Source organism: Chiloscyllium plagiosum, unplaced genomic scaffold, assembly GCF_037043375.1.
Source record: "Chiloscyllium plagiosum isolate Xiang-an unplaced genomic scaffold, Cpla_swu_hap1 HiC_scaffold_32, whole genome shotgun sequence".
NCBI lineage: Eukaryota > Metazoa > Chordata > Chondrichthyes > Orectolobiformes > Hemiscylliidae > Chiloscyllium > Chiloscyllium plagiosum.
Genome location: NW_028270170.1, coordinates 26,819,198 through 26,837,564, shown reverse-complemented (window position 1 = coordinate 26,837,564; position 18,367 = coordinate 26,819,198). Strand labels below are relative to the sequence as shown.

General features: G+C 38.0%; 1 protein-coding gene across 3 annotated transcripts; it reads right to left on the bottom strand.

Moving 5' to 3' along the window:
- Positions 1–5,864: 5,864 nt before the first annotated feature.
- On the bottom strand, positions 5,865–18,075 carry LOC122539674 (uncharacterized). Of its 3 annotated transcripts, XM_043674666.2 has the most exons (6): positions 17,948–18,075; positions 17,617–17,843; positions 15,750–15,852; positions 14,423–14,455; positions 8,930–8,983; positions 5,865–6,787 (listed from the first exon to the last, which is right to left on the bottom strand). In XM_043674666.2, exons 2-6 carry the CDS (start codon positions 17,734–17,736, stop codon positions 6,735–6,737), a joined length of 363 nt encoding a protein of 120 aa, XP_043530601.1. In that variant the 5' UTR covers positions 17,737–17,843; positions 17,948–18,075; the 3' UTR covers positions 5,865–6,734. The 3 variants fall into 3 exon arrangements, with proteins under 3 accessions (XP_043530601.1, XP_043530600.1, XP_043530603.1); XM_043674665.2 differs by lacking the exon at positions 17,948–18,075 and having other exon boundaries at positions 17,617–17,938; XM_043674668.2 differs by lacking the exon at positions 17,948–18,075 and having other exon boundaries at positions 14,441–14,455; positions 17,617–17,938.
- Positions 18,076–18,367: the final 292 nt, after the last annotated feature.

The window sequence follows — 18,367 nt, the reverse complement described above, 5'->3', positions numbered from 1 at the left end:
TCTCATCATTGTAGAGGGCAGTTAAGAGTCAACCATATTTTATAACATATGGAGTGTGCACCAAAAGTCAGCACAGAATTGTTACTTGATCAATAAAAAGATTTGAGAGTAGTGTGGTAAAGGTTGTTAATGTACATTTTCAAGTTATATTTGCTACAGTTTACATGAAACACATTTTAGCAAAACTAAAGCGAAGAGGAACAGTGACAGCATAATATAAAATTAACTAAGGGACACAGCATGGTAGCAGGCAATTGTTTTTTTTTAACACCAAAATAAAGTATGCATTGATGTTTCTCAAAGATTGGTATTAGTACTGCATTTTTGTTTACATAAAAAACAACCTAGATTTGAACATACAGGGCAGACTTTCAAAGTTCTGGAAATCAGAAATGTACAAGCAATGAAGAACAACAGACATCAGGAAGATACTCAGACTGATGAAATGAACAGACACGTGCCAATTTCGATTCAACATTGGACACTGTAAAGTAATATTTCAGTAAGAAGAATGAGGAGAAACAATGAAAATAAATTACTATTCCTAAGCTACAGTGCTCATACTGCCCACAGTACTCCAGATGTCGTCTGACCAAGCTTTTTATAGTTAAGGGATGAATCCTAATGCATTGTATGAAGGGGTTGGGGGGAGGGGATGGGTGGGTGGGTGGGTCTTGTGATATGATTGGTAGTATCCCTGCTTTTGAACCTCTGATTCTGAGTTTAAATCCACTCTGACTTGATGACCAAGGAAAATGATGGATGCACAACAATAACAAACTGGTTGAGAACCCACTGGCAAATCCTCGTAACATACATCAGTGGCAGGTGATAAGAGCAGGAGAGATTTTGGGTCAGCTATGTGCTCAAAAGAATTGGAGTCTATACTGTCTCTATCCCTAATTCCAGCAGTTCCTGTAAAAGTGTATGCTACCACAGAAAGCTCCACTACTTACAAGGCCAATTGATTCAGTTGGCTGGCATAAATCAGATTGGTGCCCTGCTGGGGGGCTTTGGGAACTGTATCCATACCCCAGACATGATAGAGGTTGTGGCTGTGGGTCAGACCTACCTAAAGGCAGGGAAGAAAATATAAAAGCCAGCATTCTATTAGCCTTTGTGATTATCTTCCATGCCTGTTTATGTGAAATGTTCTAGGTACTTGGACCACCAACTCTCTTTTGGGCCTTCACTGTTTCTAGTATTTCACCTTTCAGGACATACCCTGCTCTACCTTTCTAACTCCAAAGTAGTTGACTGCATATCTGCATTAGTTGAAATCCATTTGGCATATGTTTGTCTTTCTAATAATGACAACTTTTCTTTGTGATCAGCTCGCAGCCAATTCCCTTCAAATGAGATAAGACCATCTGCAATATATTTTCGAAGACAAAAAATGCTTTACAACTACGTAGTGTTGTATCCATATTTCTGAATACACACTGGAATGATCTATATTTATAATGTATAACTAAGAGAAATCAATTGGAGGGACAGATGGATGGGAAGCATCAGCCTCTTAATTGGCGATCAGTTGCTCATACTGTTGGAGCAATTTGTTTCCTTAATAACCACAGATTTTACTGCATTTATTGAGAAGTACTCAATATCATGATTGAGACAATAGGTTGACTGAGTAGTTCTAAAGCAGCAGAGAGGCTGGAATAATTTAAATACCATGAAAAAGAAAGATTTTTGTACAAATTGCTACTTTAATGATCTTGCACAATGCTCAACTCCATTCACATAATTTGCTTGGAGACTGCAGACTGCACAATAAATCTTTTTGTATCAGTTGTTTCTCATTTGTATGGATTTTGAAGTTTAAAACTTGGCATTACTTTACTGTTGCTGGTCTTCATCAACCTCAATAATTGTTGTAGAGAATTACCCTGCAACAGATTGCAATTTACATTAGAGTTTTCGAATAAAGTTTTATGATAAGGAGGAGCACATTCAGCCTTTTCATTGAAAGTGTTGCCTCACAGTCCCCTTTGTTCCTATCGCCTACAATTCTTTAGGTATACATCCAATGGTCTTTTTAAAAGCTTTTTTTGATTCCACCCTCATGTCAGATCGTGTCTTCCAGTTATCAATAACCCTCTCCCCATTTTTGTTTTCGTTCTTTTGCCAGTTATTTTGCATATATGTTCTGTGGTTACTGGTCCATGTACTAGATGAAATAATTTCTCTCAACTGCATAAATCTAACTCATCTCGTAATTTTGAATCCTTTTGGTAGATTGCTTCTTTAACTTTATCCATTCTAAGGGGAACAATACCAGCTTTTCTAAACCCTCCAACTGACTGAACTCCATATCCCAGATAACAATCTGGTAAATCTCCTTTGCAGCCTCTCCAGGACCTTAACATCAATCTTAAAGTATGGGGTTCAGAACTATACACATTACTGCAGCTGAAGTCAAATCAGTGATTTGTGAGTGTTTAGCATGATTTCCTTGTTTTTTTTATTCCATGCCCTCACTAATGAAGCTAAGGAACAACTACTTAATTTCCATCCCAACATGACATGTCACTTTCAGAAATTTGTAATCCTTTTTGCATGTGAATTCTGCAAATGTGAATTCTCCACAAGTATCTGTATAAAATTTCACCTGCCATATGCCCATTTCAGTATTCGTCTATGACCTTCTAATGTCTGTTGCTGTCATGCTCACTGCAAGGTAGGTTGTTAAGTTTTGTATCATTCAGAGATTTTCTCATTGTTTTCTCTAAATGCAAGTCTGGAAAATGTATTACATATATAAAAAAAACACTGATCTTAATTATGATACCTGGGCCATCCCGTTGCATACTCCAAACAGAAAAGGAACATCGTGCCAGAAGTAAGACATTTAGCCTGTCAAGTCTGCCCTGTCATTCAATACTGATCTAATGCTTTTACTAAGATGCTGTCAAATAATCTTGCTAAAAATTGTGCTAACCTAGGAGTCAACAAATGAGAATGAAATGAAACCCGTCCAGTATATCACTCAGAATAACTACTAGGATGAGGCAGGAAGAGCAATTGCTCTCAATATGATCAAAATGTCAGTACCTCCAAGAGAAATACGTGAAAAACTTAACAAGTGAGAGCCATGTTGAAGTAATAAAATGGTGAAACTGCAGTAAAACTATAAGCCAATGCAGGAACTAATTGAACTGTTCCGAAAACAAAGCTGCAGCCTGTTTTACTACTGTGTGGGATTGTTCAGGCAGCTGTTAAGCTATTGCTTCAGGTGAAATTGAGTGAGTTGAAATTTTTGTCAGCTGTAGAGCTGAGATCAATATCCACAAAATCAATACGATGAAGTTAGCAAAGAAAGACACATGTTGAAGTATATTCAGAGGATCTGAATTTTGTGTGAAAGAATAAATAATAGATAAGGAAATGGAAAGATGTTGATTGAAAAATCAACTAGATTAACTAGTGGAGATGGAACAAAAAGCATTTGGCCAGATAATGTAAATCTTTTAAAGATAGAGCTATATATACATAACATGAATATTATTAAGAAACTGGTACAGTTGTCACTGACTCAGTAGGACAGACATTTTAGTTTCAAAGCAATTTTGGGTTTCAATTTAAGATTCTGATCTATACCTTTCTGATTTTTTACCGAACACTTGAAAGTAGCTCAGCATTTTTCTTTCTGTAGTGTGAAAGAACATTAGGCTATGAGTTGTCCAGTATTGCCTCTTTATTCTTACGAGCACATTACATAGCTGGGTCAGCAACCATCTTCTGCCTATACTCTAATTTAGGAACTCTTGCAGTATACACCAAGGAAAGCCTTTAGGCATTAAAAAAATAGGTAAACAATTTACCCTCCCACTTCCTGGAAGCAATGACTTATACCAGGGGAGGGGAAGGGGAAGGAACTTTTAGTTCTAGAAACACTACTGTATCTTGGTTAAATTACCTTTATTAATGTGTGAGCTGACCTGTGAGTCTGAGCATGCCATTCAAGCATAGCATATTAAAGCAGAGTCCTATTCTGTCCAGACATGATAGTTACACATGCACATTTTCTATTTGAGCTCACTAGACACCTCTCAGGATTGATAAATTCACCTGATTTTATCCATCTCTTCTCAATAACTCTTAGTAATTTACTGAGAACAGTTTCTAACCTTGAATGTTGTTCTTTAATATTGCCTAATTCACACACCGCTTCAATGTATGCATTTCTACCAATAGATGACTACACATTTGTTATACTCACCTGCTTCTTCCAGAATTCCTATTTGGAAAACTATTTAGCACAGTTCATCTTGTCTTAGTGTTATCAATTTGAAATACTATAATTTAAAATGTTCAGTATCAGAGAACAACTGATGCTAGGTCTCAGAAGAGCTGTAAAAGAACCAGTTACAATAACTGCTTGTGGTCATTTAAGAGAGAAATATGGCCATTATTGGGACTTTACTTTGTAGTTTGAGTGAAAAGCTATGTAATGGCATTAACAATATAAATATATAATTATATGATCACGTAACTGGTAAATTAAACTTAAAGATGTATGCTTTATATTTTCATTTTACAGGCAAATTTGCATTTTTTGTGCTCTACAATGAGGTCTGTCAGATGCAATCAACTAATGTGAACAACACATTTTCAATTTATGTATTGAATGCCGATGATAGGTGATCATTTTAATTAAATGAAATTTGCTATTACATAAACATGCTACAGTAGTACATTCGTGACTATCTGCATTATTAACTCTAACCAGCTGAAAGGTACCTGGCAAAACTTCACCCATGGCCATGTGATGGTGAGTTAAACAATTCAGCCAGACAGCTGTAATACAATGTGTCTTGCAGATTTGACCCAATTTTCTGTCCTGGTTTTCTAAGACACTCATCTATAATAATTATCTTTTATCAAGTATTTTCACAGAGCAATCCTATTTATACCCAGATAACAAGTTCATCATGTGAAATGCTCAAATTTGCTTCAATCAGGCAGCACAACTGAACAAAGTCTTGCAAAGCTGAGTAATTATTATCACGTCTATTTCATTTTCTTTTCTTTTTTGATGGGCTCTTTATGATTTTTTTAAATCAAGGCAGTGAAAATTAAACTGGTCTGCAGTGCCACAGATCTAATGGTCAATATAGATATTGACCATATATCTATATGACTGACACTATTTCTATGTTCGATTTATACTTGTTGGCTTCACTAGTATATGAAAGATAAATAGCAATGATCAAGAGAAATGAAATATGTTATATTTTATTCCTAAATGTCTTGAATGGCCTTAATGCTTCATTTTCCAGTTCTATTGAATGAACATTTATGATAATTCTGGTCGCTGTGTCCATATCCACACTTGTTACTAATCCATTTTCTCCTCTCTCATTCTGAGGTATTTTCTTTCCCCACAGGCATTTGTTACCTGACAATAACTGGTCCCATGGCAATTATGTATTTGTTACCTTTACAGTGATTTGCAACAGGCCATTTGATCACAGTCAAACTCAATACTATGCTCACTTCAATATTGCTACACACCCAGCTGAGGTTCGTGCCCAGTGACCTGACCAATTGCTTTTTCCCTAAGGCTGTGGTATTAAGGAAAGTTTTTGTTTTAATTTCTACACTGGCTGAGAAGAGCTGAATCAGTTCAGGATTTGTTTTGTTACTTTTTCTAGTCCATATGGCTCAACCACTTGCTGAATATATTAACTCAGTTATGATGCATGGATATAGCTGTATCTTTAACAATATAACACAGAAATGTCAAACCCTGTTTCTGAATTACACTATGACTTTTCAGTTGTAACACAAGTCTATTTCTTGTTCACAAAATTGCATTTGGACTCTGTTTAAAAAGAGTACAATACAGACTGTTTACACTTTAAAGTTGCTTATTTGTTTATTGGTCTAGTAGAACAGATACATAACTAAACATCATTTGAAATCAGATACAGAAAAAAAACACTTTGTTAATAATGTAGAAGTTTCCTTCCCTTGAAGTTTGAAAAAAATCAGGAGGTAACATACCATAAAACTTAACATGAAAAATGAACCAATATATCTTTGCTTTATGTAAAAGCCAATTGAATGAAATAGTAAACTTTAGGTATTTGTATCTTGTAAATTATGTGATTGATGCATCATATACTTCTATTTGATGTGTGTTTTTAAAAATGTATTATTTCAAAACTTATTTTACGTTTGTGCAATGAATTCTGAATTTTGAGACTCTTAGTATCTGCAACCAACTCTGGATAACTGTACAAATATTGTCAAAGTGTTTTTAACCAAATTCCTATTTTAATAAGTTCAACTAAATGTAGTTAAACCAAACGAATGAAATTAACAGTACACTTATACCTTTGAGCCCCGATTCATTGCCAGCACACAATTATAACTTTACAATATTTTTAAATGCAAGCAAATTTCAAAAATAAATTATCCAATTCTATTTTTACATGAACGTCATACCAGTGTAATATCTGAGACATTAAAGATTATGGTATTGATAGTCACTTCGATTTAGCTTCTTAGATCATTGTAAATCTCAGTTGAAAGTTTCACATGAACAGGTTAAAATACTGAACAGCTTTGAAAAATTATATAAGATTTGTTTGAAGTGGAGGTTTTGCGTCAGTGTTTATGATTGGTAAACTAAGCACAAATTTCGTTACAGGTTATTTAGCCAAAAATCATTTTTCTGATGGAACGGTGTAGAGAACATTCAGATGTTTTTCCACTTGTACCACCTATTTGCGCCTTTGACCATTGTACTGAATTCGTTCCCATTCTGGTGGTGCCTCTGGAAAAAAATCAATAAAGTTAATATATTAGCAGACTTCTTTGCATCTCATGCTTAATTAGATAAAACTGGAAGACTTTCCTCACGAATAAAAATATCTAAAACTGTCCTTTCTTTTGTTCTCCACATCTACCCCCTTGACGTCAGACCTTACACCAATGCCATTTTTCATCAACTAACAGAATGGGTCAAGGGTGCCTGTGGAGCAGTAGTAGTGCCCATCCCTCTGGATCAGAAGGCTTGGGTTCAAGTCCTACTTGTTCCAGAAGCCTATCATTTCATCTGAGAAGTTTGATACTTTATATAAAAAAGGTCAATAATATTTGCAGAGATTCTGAAGCTAACTTTACATATACCCATTGAAACTGAGATATCCATCAAGTGTGTTGGACTATCCATTGTTTTTCTGTACCATATAATCACTACTGACAAATCGGAATTGGGACCATTCCCTGTCATCTCTGGTAATTGGCCTGAAGTCCAAACCATTTAGATTCCCACTATCTCAACCACTTGGACAATCTAGTTCCTAATTAGTAAAAGCCCATGTAACAATGATCAACAACGTAACACTGAGGTTGGGAAAGTGTGATGTTGCAAATAATATGCCATTGATGTAGAAGCAGGAGCTTCACAATTAGTATTTAATATAGGATGCTTTACTGACAACTGACTTTTTGGTATATGCAATCTTTAGCATTTCCTGTTCTGTGTGTTACATGACTGAAGTCAGTGCTTTCAAATATTGCCAGTAAGAGGGAGCACCCTCATTGAAACTTCCTTTCAGAATCAGATTGAACCAATACACCAGCAACCTTTTATTAATTCTCTTGAGTTTGACAGATCTGAAGTTTGTATGCAAATTTAGTTCGGATTGTTTTCACCTGGTTCATGATTGATGCTATCAACATAGCATAGTTACATTGTGGGGTATGGGTGGTAATCTCATTCCTTGAGACTGCACCAGTGTCTGGTGAAAGAAGCGTAAAGAGACAAGGGCTTGTACTGAGGGGAAGCTGAATTCTTCTCAAGTTAAGGCACTTGCAGGAACAGACTAAAGAGGACTATGCTATCCACCTCTCTTTCTTTACCTGAATTTTGGAGAATGGTCACTGCAAAAGGGGAAAATTTTCTCCCTTAAGTAGACCATCAAAGTGGACCAAAACATTAAAATGCTGCAATGAATAATAAAGGAGATCATCTTCTTCTTGCATAGAAATTAGGCATTGCTACAAGGCCCTTGAACTCATGGCTGTCTTAATCATTTCCGAGGGCAATTCAGGATCAACCACATTCCTGTGGATTTAAAAAAATTCATTCATGGGAATGTGGGTGTCACATAGTAGACCATTATTTATTGCCCAGAGGGCAGTTAAGAGTCAACCACATTTGTGTGGGTCTGGAGTCACATGTAGGCCAGTCCAGGTAAGAAAAGCAGATTTCCTACCCTAAAAGACATTTCCTTCCCTAAAAGAACCAGATAGATTTTTAGACTGAAGAGTGGTTATTAGATTAGATTAGATTAGATTACAGTGTGGAAACAGGCCCTTCGGCCCAACAAGTCCACACCGACCCGCCGAAGCGAAACCCACCCATACCCTTACATTTACCCCTTACCTAACACTACGGGCAATTTAGCATGGCCAATTCACCTGACCCTGCACATCTTTTGGACTGTGGGAGGAAACCGGAGCACCCGGAGGAAACCCACGCAGACACGGGGAGAACGTGCAAACTCCACACAGTCAGTCGCCTGAGGCGGGAATTGAACCCGGGTCTCAGGTGCTGTGAGGCAGCAGTGCTAACCACTGTGCCACCGTGCCGCCCACTAGGTCAACTATTAGGCCAACTTTTAACTCTAGATTTTATTGAATTCAAATTCCGCCATTTGCCATGGGGGATTCAAACCCAATTCCCCAGAAAATTAGCAGGGGTGCTTCTGGATCATGGGCCAATGACATTTCAAGTCTCTTTGCTCAAACTAGTTTGTTGACCAGTATTGTGAGATGAAATATCTGCTGAAAGAAGTCATGTCTGAAAACGTCCATTTCATGTTGATTTGGTTGACTGTAGCTGTGTGTACCAATACCATTCGAGAAGAGGAAGGAGAAACATGCTCTGGTCAGAAAGTGAATAACATACCAGCACTTGAAGACCGTCGTCCCATAAGGCCAATAAACATCTTTTCCTTTTGTCCTACATGAAAACAAATGTCAAGAAGGGTAATTGAAGGCATGTCTACATATTTACGCTTTGGTCCTTCAACTTGTTCAACTAGTTACAAATGAGCTAACTATTATACATCACTTCCATTTGGGTCGAACAATTTTAGGATGTCAATTTGGGGATGTTTGTCCCATATTTGCAGTTCCCATATTCTCTGAATTCACTGTGCCTTTAAAATAAAATCCTGTGGAATGTTCTTGGTAACCTCTGTCCTGTTCTACTCTGACATGACATTGCAGAAGATGTTTCACAACATCATTTCATTTTTGTTGTTGCTGGAACAACCACTGACCAATTTATATGCTGCAGTGAAACAATTAGAAAACCAATCCTGAAATCTATGTTGGACTTCATCCTTTCTCAAGTTGGTCAAACAGCCACCGGTATTTTGCTAATATTGTATTTAAAATAAATTTATAATTTACAGGACTATTATTGAGTGGACTACTTTATAATAAAAGGGTTTCTGTTGTTTACAGGGAGTTTAGTCTCAAAAACAAAGCTAATAAATATTTAAATGCAAGAGGAAATGCATGTAGCCCTTTTGGGAAAGAGAAGGAACTAGCAATCAAATTATGCACATCATGCATTAGTTAGTAACAAGTGATTGATAACTACTTATTGCCTTTGGAGCATTTGCTTCAGATGAATTTTTAATTATGCCTGTATGCAATAAAACCCTTGAGCAATTGGGGCATCAATAAACACCATACTTATTAAAAAAAGGGGGAGCGATAATGTTACTGTTATCTAACTAGATAGCTCCAAGCAGAACATGTCTGGTTATGGGAGGTTGGCTCCAGTTGCTGTTAAGAGTTTATCATGCAAGAGGGAATGCCACAGCCTCTGTAATAGCAAAATAACTCCAAATGTGATGCATGTTATGTCGCAGCCTTGGATATTTCTTGATACTGGGGAAACAGTTGTGATGGCTTTGGGAGAATTGCACGCCTGACTAGCATGGGAAGCTAGGTACTCTACATTTATGTTGTTGCCCTACTACTGTTTATCCAGAGGTGTATAAGCAATAACAATTCTTTATCTGTATCTTAGTACCTCAGGAGGGAAATGCTACATGTACTCTTGTAAGACATCCTCACAGGCAGGATTGTTGGCAGTTGCAGTGGTATAACAAAAACTAAATGCTATAAAAGGTATCCTCATACTGTTTCCTATTGTATTACATTTTACATATGTACACACATTGATACCTCAACCTTATACTCCCAGCATATTTTCAACTAGTTTGTGATATTTGAAACACAAGATTTATACCAATGCTTTTGATTAATTATTTGCTTAATAAACTATTATAATCTCGAAAATACTCTCCGATAATTTATATTTTTACTGAGAGATTTTTGTGTTTGAATTAGCAATAGAAACTTGTTGCGTGCATAAATGCTGCCTATAACAGGACTGACCATAACAACGCTCAGTGTCAGACTTCTAGTGCATCAACGCTAGGTCTGAGGACACATTCCCACTTCAAGCATCAAGTGCTTCCAGGTCAAGCACATATGGATGATAAGTGCAGTTTGTAGTGCTGACCCCCCCAATAGTCTGCATTTATATCAAACAACTTTGAGTGTTATTACCAATCAGTGCTGAATTGTTCGAAATATGCCAAAAGATGTGAAAACAATCAAAATTATTTAATCACATTTTAATTGAGACCCTTAGTTCACAGCAAAGGTTGGCCTTTGAATTCAGACTGGATTCAAATCTTGGTTGCACAGGTGAAAGAAAGGATAATCTTCTACCAATGCTGTTTGTTATTTAAAATATAAACAGATTTGAGGCCAAACTGGAATCACTGATATTTCCTCTAATTAAAATCAGGCACTCAGCAGACTAGAAAGCACAGATGTAACCTATGTGTTGTTATTCCCATTGCATGTCATTATCATTGCAATTCTACATGTTCTGCCACTCTACCACACAAAATACAATTGTTTTCAATAAATCTCTGCACATTTAGAGTATTTACTTAAATTGTCACAAAATGAAGTTCACTCTGTCATGCTCACCTCACCATGGACATTATTTAGTGACTTTTAACTATTCTTACAATGCATGTCAAAGTGCTTAAATCTATACCAAGTATGAATTTTACATTTATAATTAGACAATCTATTTTTGTTTTTTGTTTTAAATTCATAGGCAACTCATTCATCATCAGGATGCTTTTTCAAAGGTGTTGTGATGGGAAACCTTACTAAATCTGTCAGGTTTACTAAGGGCTGAACACTAACCATATGGCACTTGCTGTTGAGAGTAACTGGCACCAATATCCACTGAAGTTCTTTTCAAAATTAGCTTTAGTGTGCAGTTAGTAAGCTGAAATAAAAGTATGTAGATAAAACTGCAGATGTTGGATATTTTAAATAAAACCAAAAAGTACTGGAGAAACTGAGCTGATAGACCTGTTAAATTTTTCCAGTGTTTATAAATGGAGTGTCTGAGCCTGAGGGTTGACATGGTTAAAAGTTAAATATATTAATATGGGCTGGTAATAATTACAATATAAATAATATTGTCTGGAATTGGTGCCAGTTACAATAGGTAAGTGGATTAATTATGGGACTGTATTGTTAACAAGTACTTGAGCTGTTAATGGTTATTATATTTTTTACAGATCTTGAAAAGCTATGACAAATTGTTAAAATTTCTCTTTTAAGAAGAATCATGGAATTCTAAGATTTATCGTTGGGGCACCCAGCACAAATGCAAAGACAATATTGAAAATTGTACAAATCATTGGCAAGTCTGCAGTTTTGATTATTCTGTTTGGTTTTGCAGATGTTACTTTAGGATGGATGCAAAAGGTCATGGAGAGGTTACGCAGAGAAGATTACTGAGATGATATGAAAGAATCTTTAGTTACGAGAGAATACTGAAACCTGAACTCTTTTCATTACAGCAGGGAAGGTGCTATAAGGGTTTTGATTAAATTAGTAAGGAAAGCTTTTTGCAGGTTAGTGCTTCATAACTAGCTGGCAGAATTTAATATCAAAAGAAATCTTGATAGGGATTTCAAAGATCTCTTATTGCCAGCAGTGGGTAAGACATGGAATATCTGGCATGTAAAAGAAAGAATCTAAAAAGAAAGGTGTCTTGGGTAATACAAAACAATATGGAATTGAACTAAATGGATAATTCTTAATGTGCAGTCCTGCTGGATTTAATGACCTTATTCTGAGCTGTTTAATTCTGAGACTCCACTTGTTCCCTTTACCTCAGATCTACTCCATTGCTTTTATTCTGCTAGTCATAAGCAGCAGAAGATATTGTTGCCTAATAATTGCTTCATGTTTTAGGTTAACAAAGTGTTTGTAGTGATAATGGTGAACGTTAGCTTTCAATATTAGATTTGGATACAACTTGTACATCAATTTGGTCTAAACATAGTCTAGATAAAAAAAAATTCCTCTTTTTTTTGAAGAAATGTTCATAGTTTCCAGAAAAATGAGATTGGGGTCCTTCAACTCAAGTTACATTACATGTTAGCAATCAAAGCTAAATCAAAATGTGGCTTAGTTCAGCAGTCTTGCTCAAGGAATCTGCATTGATACAAAGTGTGAAAGTGAATAAGCTCCACTGGTACAGTGGGGATATTCTAAAGGCATTTTTATAACCACACTGAAGTTGGTTTTCCTACTTTGTATCTTACTCAAACTAGGGACAAAAGGGAAAACTGTTAATTTTGTCAATATTAGGCATAGAATGCTATTTAGTTCAATTCGGAAGATTTGAATGAAAAAGTAATAATAGTATTAAAGTGTGTAAATTCTTTGAGAGCTTTCTTAATATTTGACTAGTGAATCGTTCCTTCTTGAGTAAAATCTGCTGTACTTTCAAAACTGTAATTATCCCCTCTCATGCTCAAAATAAACATTTTTGCAAACCACTCCTCAATCTTACTTTGCCTTTTAAAAGCCAACTTTAAAAGCCAAGCCTGTCACAGTTTGAATCTCTCAATCAGGTTTCTACCCCAATCACAGCAGAAATTGCTCTAACAAAAGCAGTGGATATTTCATTACTGTAACTTTGGTTCATTATTAAACTTATGCTCTTGAACTTCTGCAACATTTGATGTGATGGACCAAGTCCAAGTCCTTCTCCGTTAATACCTCTCTTCATTGTGGGCGGCAGGGTGGCACAGTGGTTGGTTAGCACTGCTGCCTCACAGTGCCTGAGACCTGGGTTCAATTCCCGCCTCAGGCGACTGACTGTGTGGAGTTTGCACATTCTCCCCGTGTCTGTGTGGGTTTCCTCCGGGTGCCCGTAGTGCACTTTAATGCCCGTGGTGTTAGGTGAAGGGGTAAATGTAGGAGAATTGGTCTGGGTGGGTTGCGCTTCGGCGGGTCGGTGTGGACTTGTTGGGCCGAAGGGCCTGTTTCCACACTGTAACTAATCTAATCTAAATGAGTGAAGCTGCCTTCACTTGGTCGTCTCAATGTGTTTGTAGCCATAATATTTCTAGCATTGGCTTATCTTTCTGTTCCCTCCCTAATAGCTCTACAATTCTTCAAGGATCAATCCTTTGTTTGTTTTTCCTTTCTTACCTATTTGCTATCCCTTGGTGAATTCAGATGCACACCAGCTGTTGATGCTTCTTTTGATCCCTTCACTACCTCTTGCCAACAATCCTAGCCTTGAAATGAGCCAGAATTTCCTATTTAAATTGGAATTTTGTTTCCCAATTCATAAGATCGCCATCACAAACTTTGCCTCTAAGAACCTCATTCTTCACTTGTTTCCTTGCAGATGGACAATTTTAAACTTCCAATTCTTAGCCTTCTGTAAACTTTATTCCTCTGATCCTATCCTATACCAATTTACACTTACCCATCAAACCTGGCTTCAATTATATACTTTGGGATTTTGGAGTCAATGCCTGATTTAAGTGTTTGATTATCATCATTAATTCCCTACAGTTCCCCTTTCTATATCCTGCAAACCTACAAAACCTCGACTGAACTATGCTTTTCAAAAATGCTATAAATAGTCAATTGAATTCACAGGAGCAGAAATCAATATGTTTTACAAAAGATATTGTTGAGTAATAAGCTGGTGCCCATAGATCTCAAAAGCAGAAATGGCACAAGTACAAATGACTTACAGAACACAGATGAAGCAGTTGTTCCTGTATCCAAATTTAAATGATGTTAGTTAAATTTGTGTCAAGTTTCTCTGGTTTTTAAAATCTAACCAGTTCACCAGCTCAATTCTGAAAAAGAATAATAGTCAACTCAATGTGTTCCATCCTCTCTCTATAGATACTGGAAATGATTGATAATTAACTATCCAATTTGTCTAGCTAGAGATTTGTAATGCTAATATGGTACTTAGCAATTCCTACTGACAGATTTTTAATGAACGAACATAAGTACTTGATAGACTTACTTTTACGGCTTGTATTACCTGCTTGTGTTGGACCTGTAAAGTAAGAATGAATTGTCAACAGAAAGAAACCAAAGGAGAAACACATTTAATTGTTTATCGTTCTTTATGTCTCCTCTGTTAAACTTGTTTATGACGGGGTGAGTGTTTAATAGGTTCTGGTCACTCATCCGTGTGTTCATTCATCAGGCACAAGTTTCAACAGTGTCAGTGGACTGTTCAGCAATGGAAATAATCAAATCAAAGACTCAAACATACACTCACCCACATATACATTTTATATTGATGTCTCTCAAAAAAAAACTTTAGAACCTTGCATGTGGAAGGACGCAGGACCTTCCTGGACCACAAAGTTCATTCATAGTAGATGTGCTACCTTATATTTTTTCCCATCCTCTTACTATTAATCTTGTAAGGCTTGTAATTAAGAATCAATCCATACTTATCACTAAAACCCATTACTTTCTAAGTAAGAATACATCAGGAAGAGAGATTAAATCTCCATGAGACACAATGGAAGCAACTTGAGAAAGAAAGTAAATTAATTGCTATCAGTGTAGGACATTTTAACTGTATATGAATCAGGGAGAATCATTGAAAATAGTTTTGAAATCAAGTTAGGTTTGGTAGATACAATATTACAATCTAAATATTAATTAATTTAAGCATGATCTTTGGTGATGATTATGTAGGGTCAAAACCATGATCTGACCACAGCTTTAAGCCCAATTGATTTTTATTGATCCAAAATGCACAAGCTCCAAGTGAAATCCACCAAATTTTAAAAGAATATATTCATGATGTGATTGATTTAATCTCACCAACAAATCTTAAGAAAGCTATACTATGTAGCAAGACTGACATGGCATAATTTGTCAGTCAAATTTTGTTGTAATAAAATCTAATTATCAAGAACAACATGAATACAAGAGCAGTTGAATGGATATTATAAAAATGTTCGGAGGCTTCAGGTACTGGTGTCTAAGCTATAGAAACTTCTCAATTTTTATTCTAAAAGCTGGAGTATATTGAACAGATATGGTAAAGCTTCCATGCATTTTGAAAAGCAGGTTCCATTGTCTCTTACTCCAAGACAAAATTCAAGGTACAATCTCAAATAAAATGGAAACAATATTCCAAGGTGCAGTTCTCATTTCAGTGGGTTATGTCTATAATTTTTGTTACAGTTATAAGGCCTTATGGAACAACATGCACTTACATGACGACAGACACAGTCACTTAACGAACAGGGACAGACAGCAGCTATGGTGAATAAAGTCCCTTCAAAAGAAACAGAGCCACACTTAGTCAGGCAGATGTAATCTCTTACCGGGAGAACGTTTCCCCATTAAACCGTAGAATTTATCAAATTTTGCTCTTTTGACCAGGCGAGCAAACTGTTGCATGATTTTGTTGTCTTCTGGTAAATCATCCTAAAGACAGAAAAGAAAGATGGTAAATACTATTCCTCACACCTCCCCCCCCCCCCCCCCCCTTAATATTTTAAATAGAGACCTTTCTTGTCACGTCTATATTTGCATGAACACTGGAGTACACTGGAGGAGGAGATGATTTAGTGGAAGCAAACAACAGTCTGATGGATTGACAATTGAATAGTTAGTGAATCAGGTATGTGTGTGAGAAAAAAATAGATTATATTTGTGAAATGAAACATTTTCATTGTCTTGTATCTTTTCGATAGAGGATCAATGATTAAAATGATGTTTTAATCTATTTCATAGGTGAAGCGGTCAGTCCCTGCTAATGCAAAGAAAGGGAGCTAATTGAAGTTATCGAAGAAGAAGAGCAGGAAGGAAAATGGGCTGGAGAGAGAGGGATAGGAGCCCTGAATGGATCCAGTCTGGCCTCACATGGGTGGGGAACGATGCCGACATTAGGTATTAGATATGTGACCAGACCCTAGGTGACACAGACTGTTTAACTTGGTGCCCTGCTCCAATCAACTCTCTATTTCTCTTCTATCTTCCGAAGTATTTGATGACTGATGCCTTTCTATCGAAACTATATGGGTTTGTCACTGAACTCATTAAAACTACGAAGTGAAACCGCTGACTTGCTCCTGTTTTGTCCGAGAGTTTTAAAACGGGATGGGAAGTGACTGAGAAATCGGGAATAAAGGCGATGCTGGATTTGATTTAGAAAACCTCTAGTCACATTTATTGCAACATGTCCAGACTGGTTAATGTGTCTGTGTGTGAGAGTGAGGGAATGTGAGTGTGTGAGAGAGAGAGTGCGGGAGAGTCTGTGTGTATGTGTGTGTGAGAGAGGAGGGAGAGTGTGTGTGTGTCTCTCTGTAAGAGTGAGGGAGAGATTGTGTGTCTGTGTGAGAATATATGTCTCTGTGAGTGTGTGTGTGACAGTGAGGGAGTGTGTATCTGTGTGTGTGAGAGAAAGTGTGAGGGAGAGAGTGTGTCTCTGTGTGTGTGAGAGAGTGAGGGAGAGAGTGTGTCTCTGTGTGTGAGGGAGAGAGTGTGTCTCTGTGTGTGTGAGAGAGAGCTTGTGCTGGTGGGGCGATGATGTCCACCCTCCAAGTTCGGACAATTACTGAGCGGCCCTTCAGACACTCCGGCTGTGCACATTTGTGACAGACATTATTTAACATGCAAACAGGGATAGAATAACACAAAGAACTGCGGAGTCTGGAGACCTGAAATACTGAGCAGGTCTGGCAATATGTGTCGGTGATAGAGAAACAGAGAACACATTTCAGCCTCAGTTCCGAAGCTGCTGCTGTCCCCCCCCCCCCCCCGCGCTGCCAGACCCGCCGAGTCTCTCAAACAGGGAAAGGAAGCTCTCGGAGGATATTTCGAGTGAACTAGTTGGAGTGTGACTGGCTGCGATTTGGGATTCCCATTTCCAAGTGGAGGGCCAGAATGGGAGAGCTGGAGATTGGGATCCGGCGCGGACACCTACAATTCACACCGCTCGCGGGGCTGGGTCTTCCATCCCGGGTTCTCCCGTGTCCAACCGAGCCCTCAGTCCCAGTCAGCCAGACTAAAGCAGGCTGATCCGGCCGGGGTACCTCCCCCTTTGCTCTAACTCTTCAGTCGCTGGTAAGTTTCAGTCGGTGCTGCCTGCACCGTGGGAGCACGGCGCGACCTGAGGTCGGAAAGCTCCACCAACAGCAAGAAGAAAGACACGCTGTTAACAGTATGTTAAAAAAGGGGCCGAATTACCTGCCAGTTCTCGCTGTCAATGTCCCACGAGTCCTTTTCTAGTGTCGGTGATGGGTCTTCATCGCAGTAAATATGGGCGAAGACCACGCTCAGCAGGAGGAACACTTTAAGGCTGTCCATGGTCCAGGTTTGGAGCGGACACTCTGTCGGATTCCCTGGTTGTACTGGAAGGGAAACTGACTTCTATGGCATCAATGTGTCTTTAAAACGAGCAGAAAAGCTAGAATCTAGGCAAAAAAAAAAACAAAGCAGAGAGAGAGAGGTGAGTCTGCAGCTGAGCAGATTCCTTCCTATTGTCACCGAGAAGAAAACTCAAAGTTACTTTCACAACCTTTGGTGAGTTTCTCTCAGCTCTTTGGCTGTCTTTGCACAGAGCAAAGATTCCTTTATAGCTGAGCTCAGCGTGAGGCTAAAGCCCTCCTCCCGTCATTTAATGCGAATGAATCAACCGCCTGTCGTCTTCAAATCACAGTTATTTCGGGAGGTGGTGGTGGGGACACACCTTCCCGCGGGAAGTGTTTAATCAGGACAGGATCCTCTCCCCCATCCCCTCCCCTGGGCACAGTCCCCACACCATCCCTCCCCCAAGCTCCCCCCCCCCCCCACCCTTTCCTTCACACCCTCAAACCCTTCACCTGGACAGCACTGACAGAGCCCTGACCACAACAGGAGCTCAACAGGAAAGGATCAGAGCTGCAGTTTCTAACTCCCACTACACAAGCTACAACACGCCCCCACTCCAACAACATAC

Bases quoted from the DNA above. Each gene is read 5' to 3' on its own strand.
- LOC122539674 (XM_043674666.2), bottom strand. From the start codon at position 17,736: ATGGACAGCCTTAAAGTGTTCCTCCTGCTGAGCGTGGTCTTCGCCCAT. The intron at 14,456-15,749 runs GTAAGAGATTAC...CTTACTTTACAG, and splicing joins AATGGGGAAACGTTCTCCCG to GTCCAACACAAGCAGGTAAT. The intron at 8,984-14,422 runs GTAAGTCTATCA...GTTTTCATGTAG, and splicing joins AGGTAATACAAGCCGTAAAA to GACAAAAGGAAAAGATGTTT.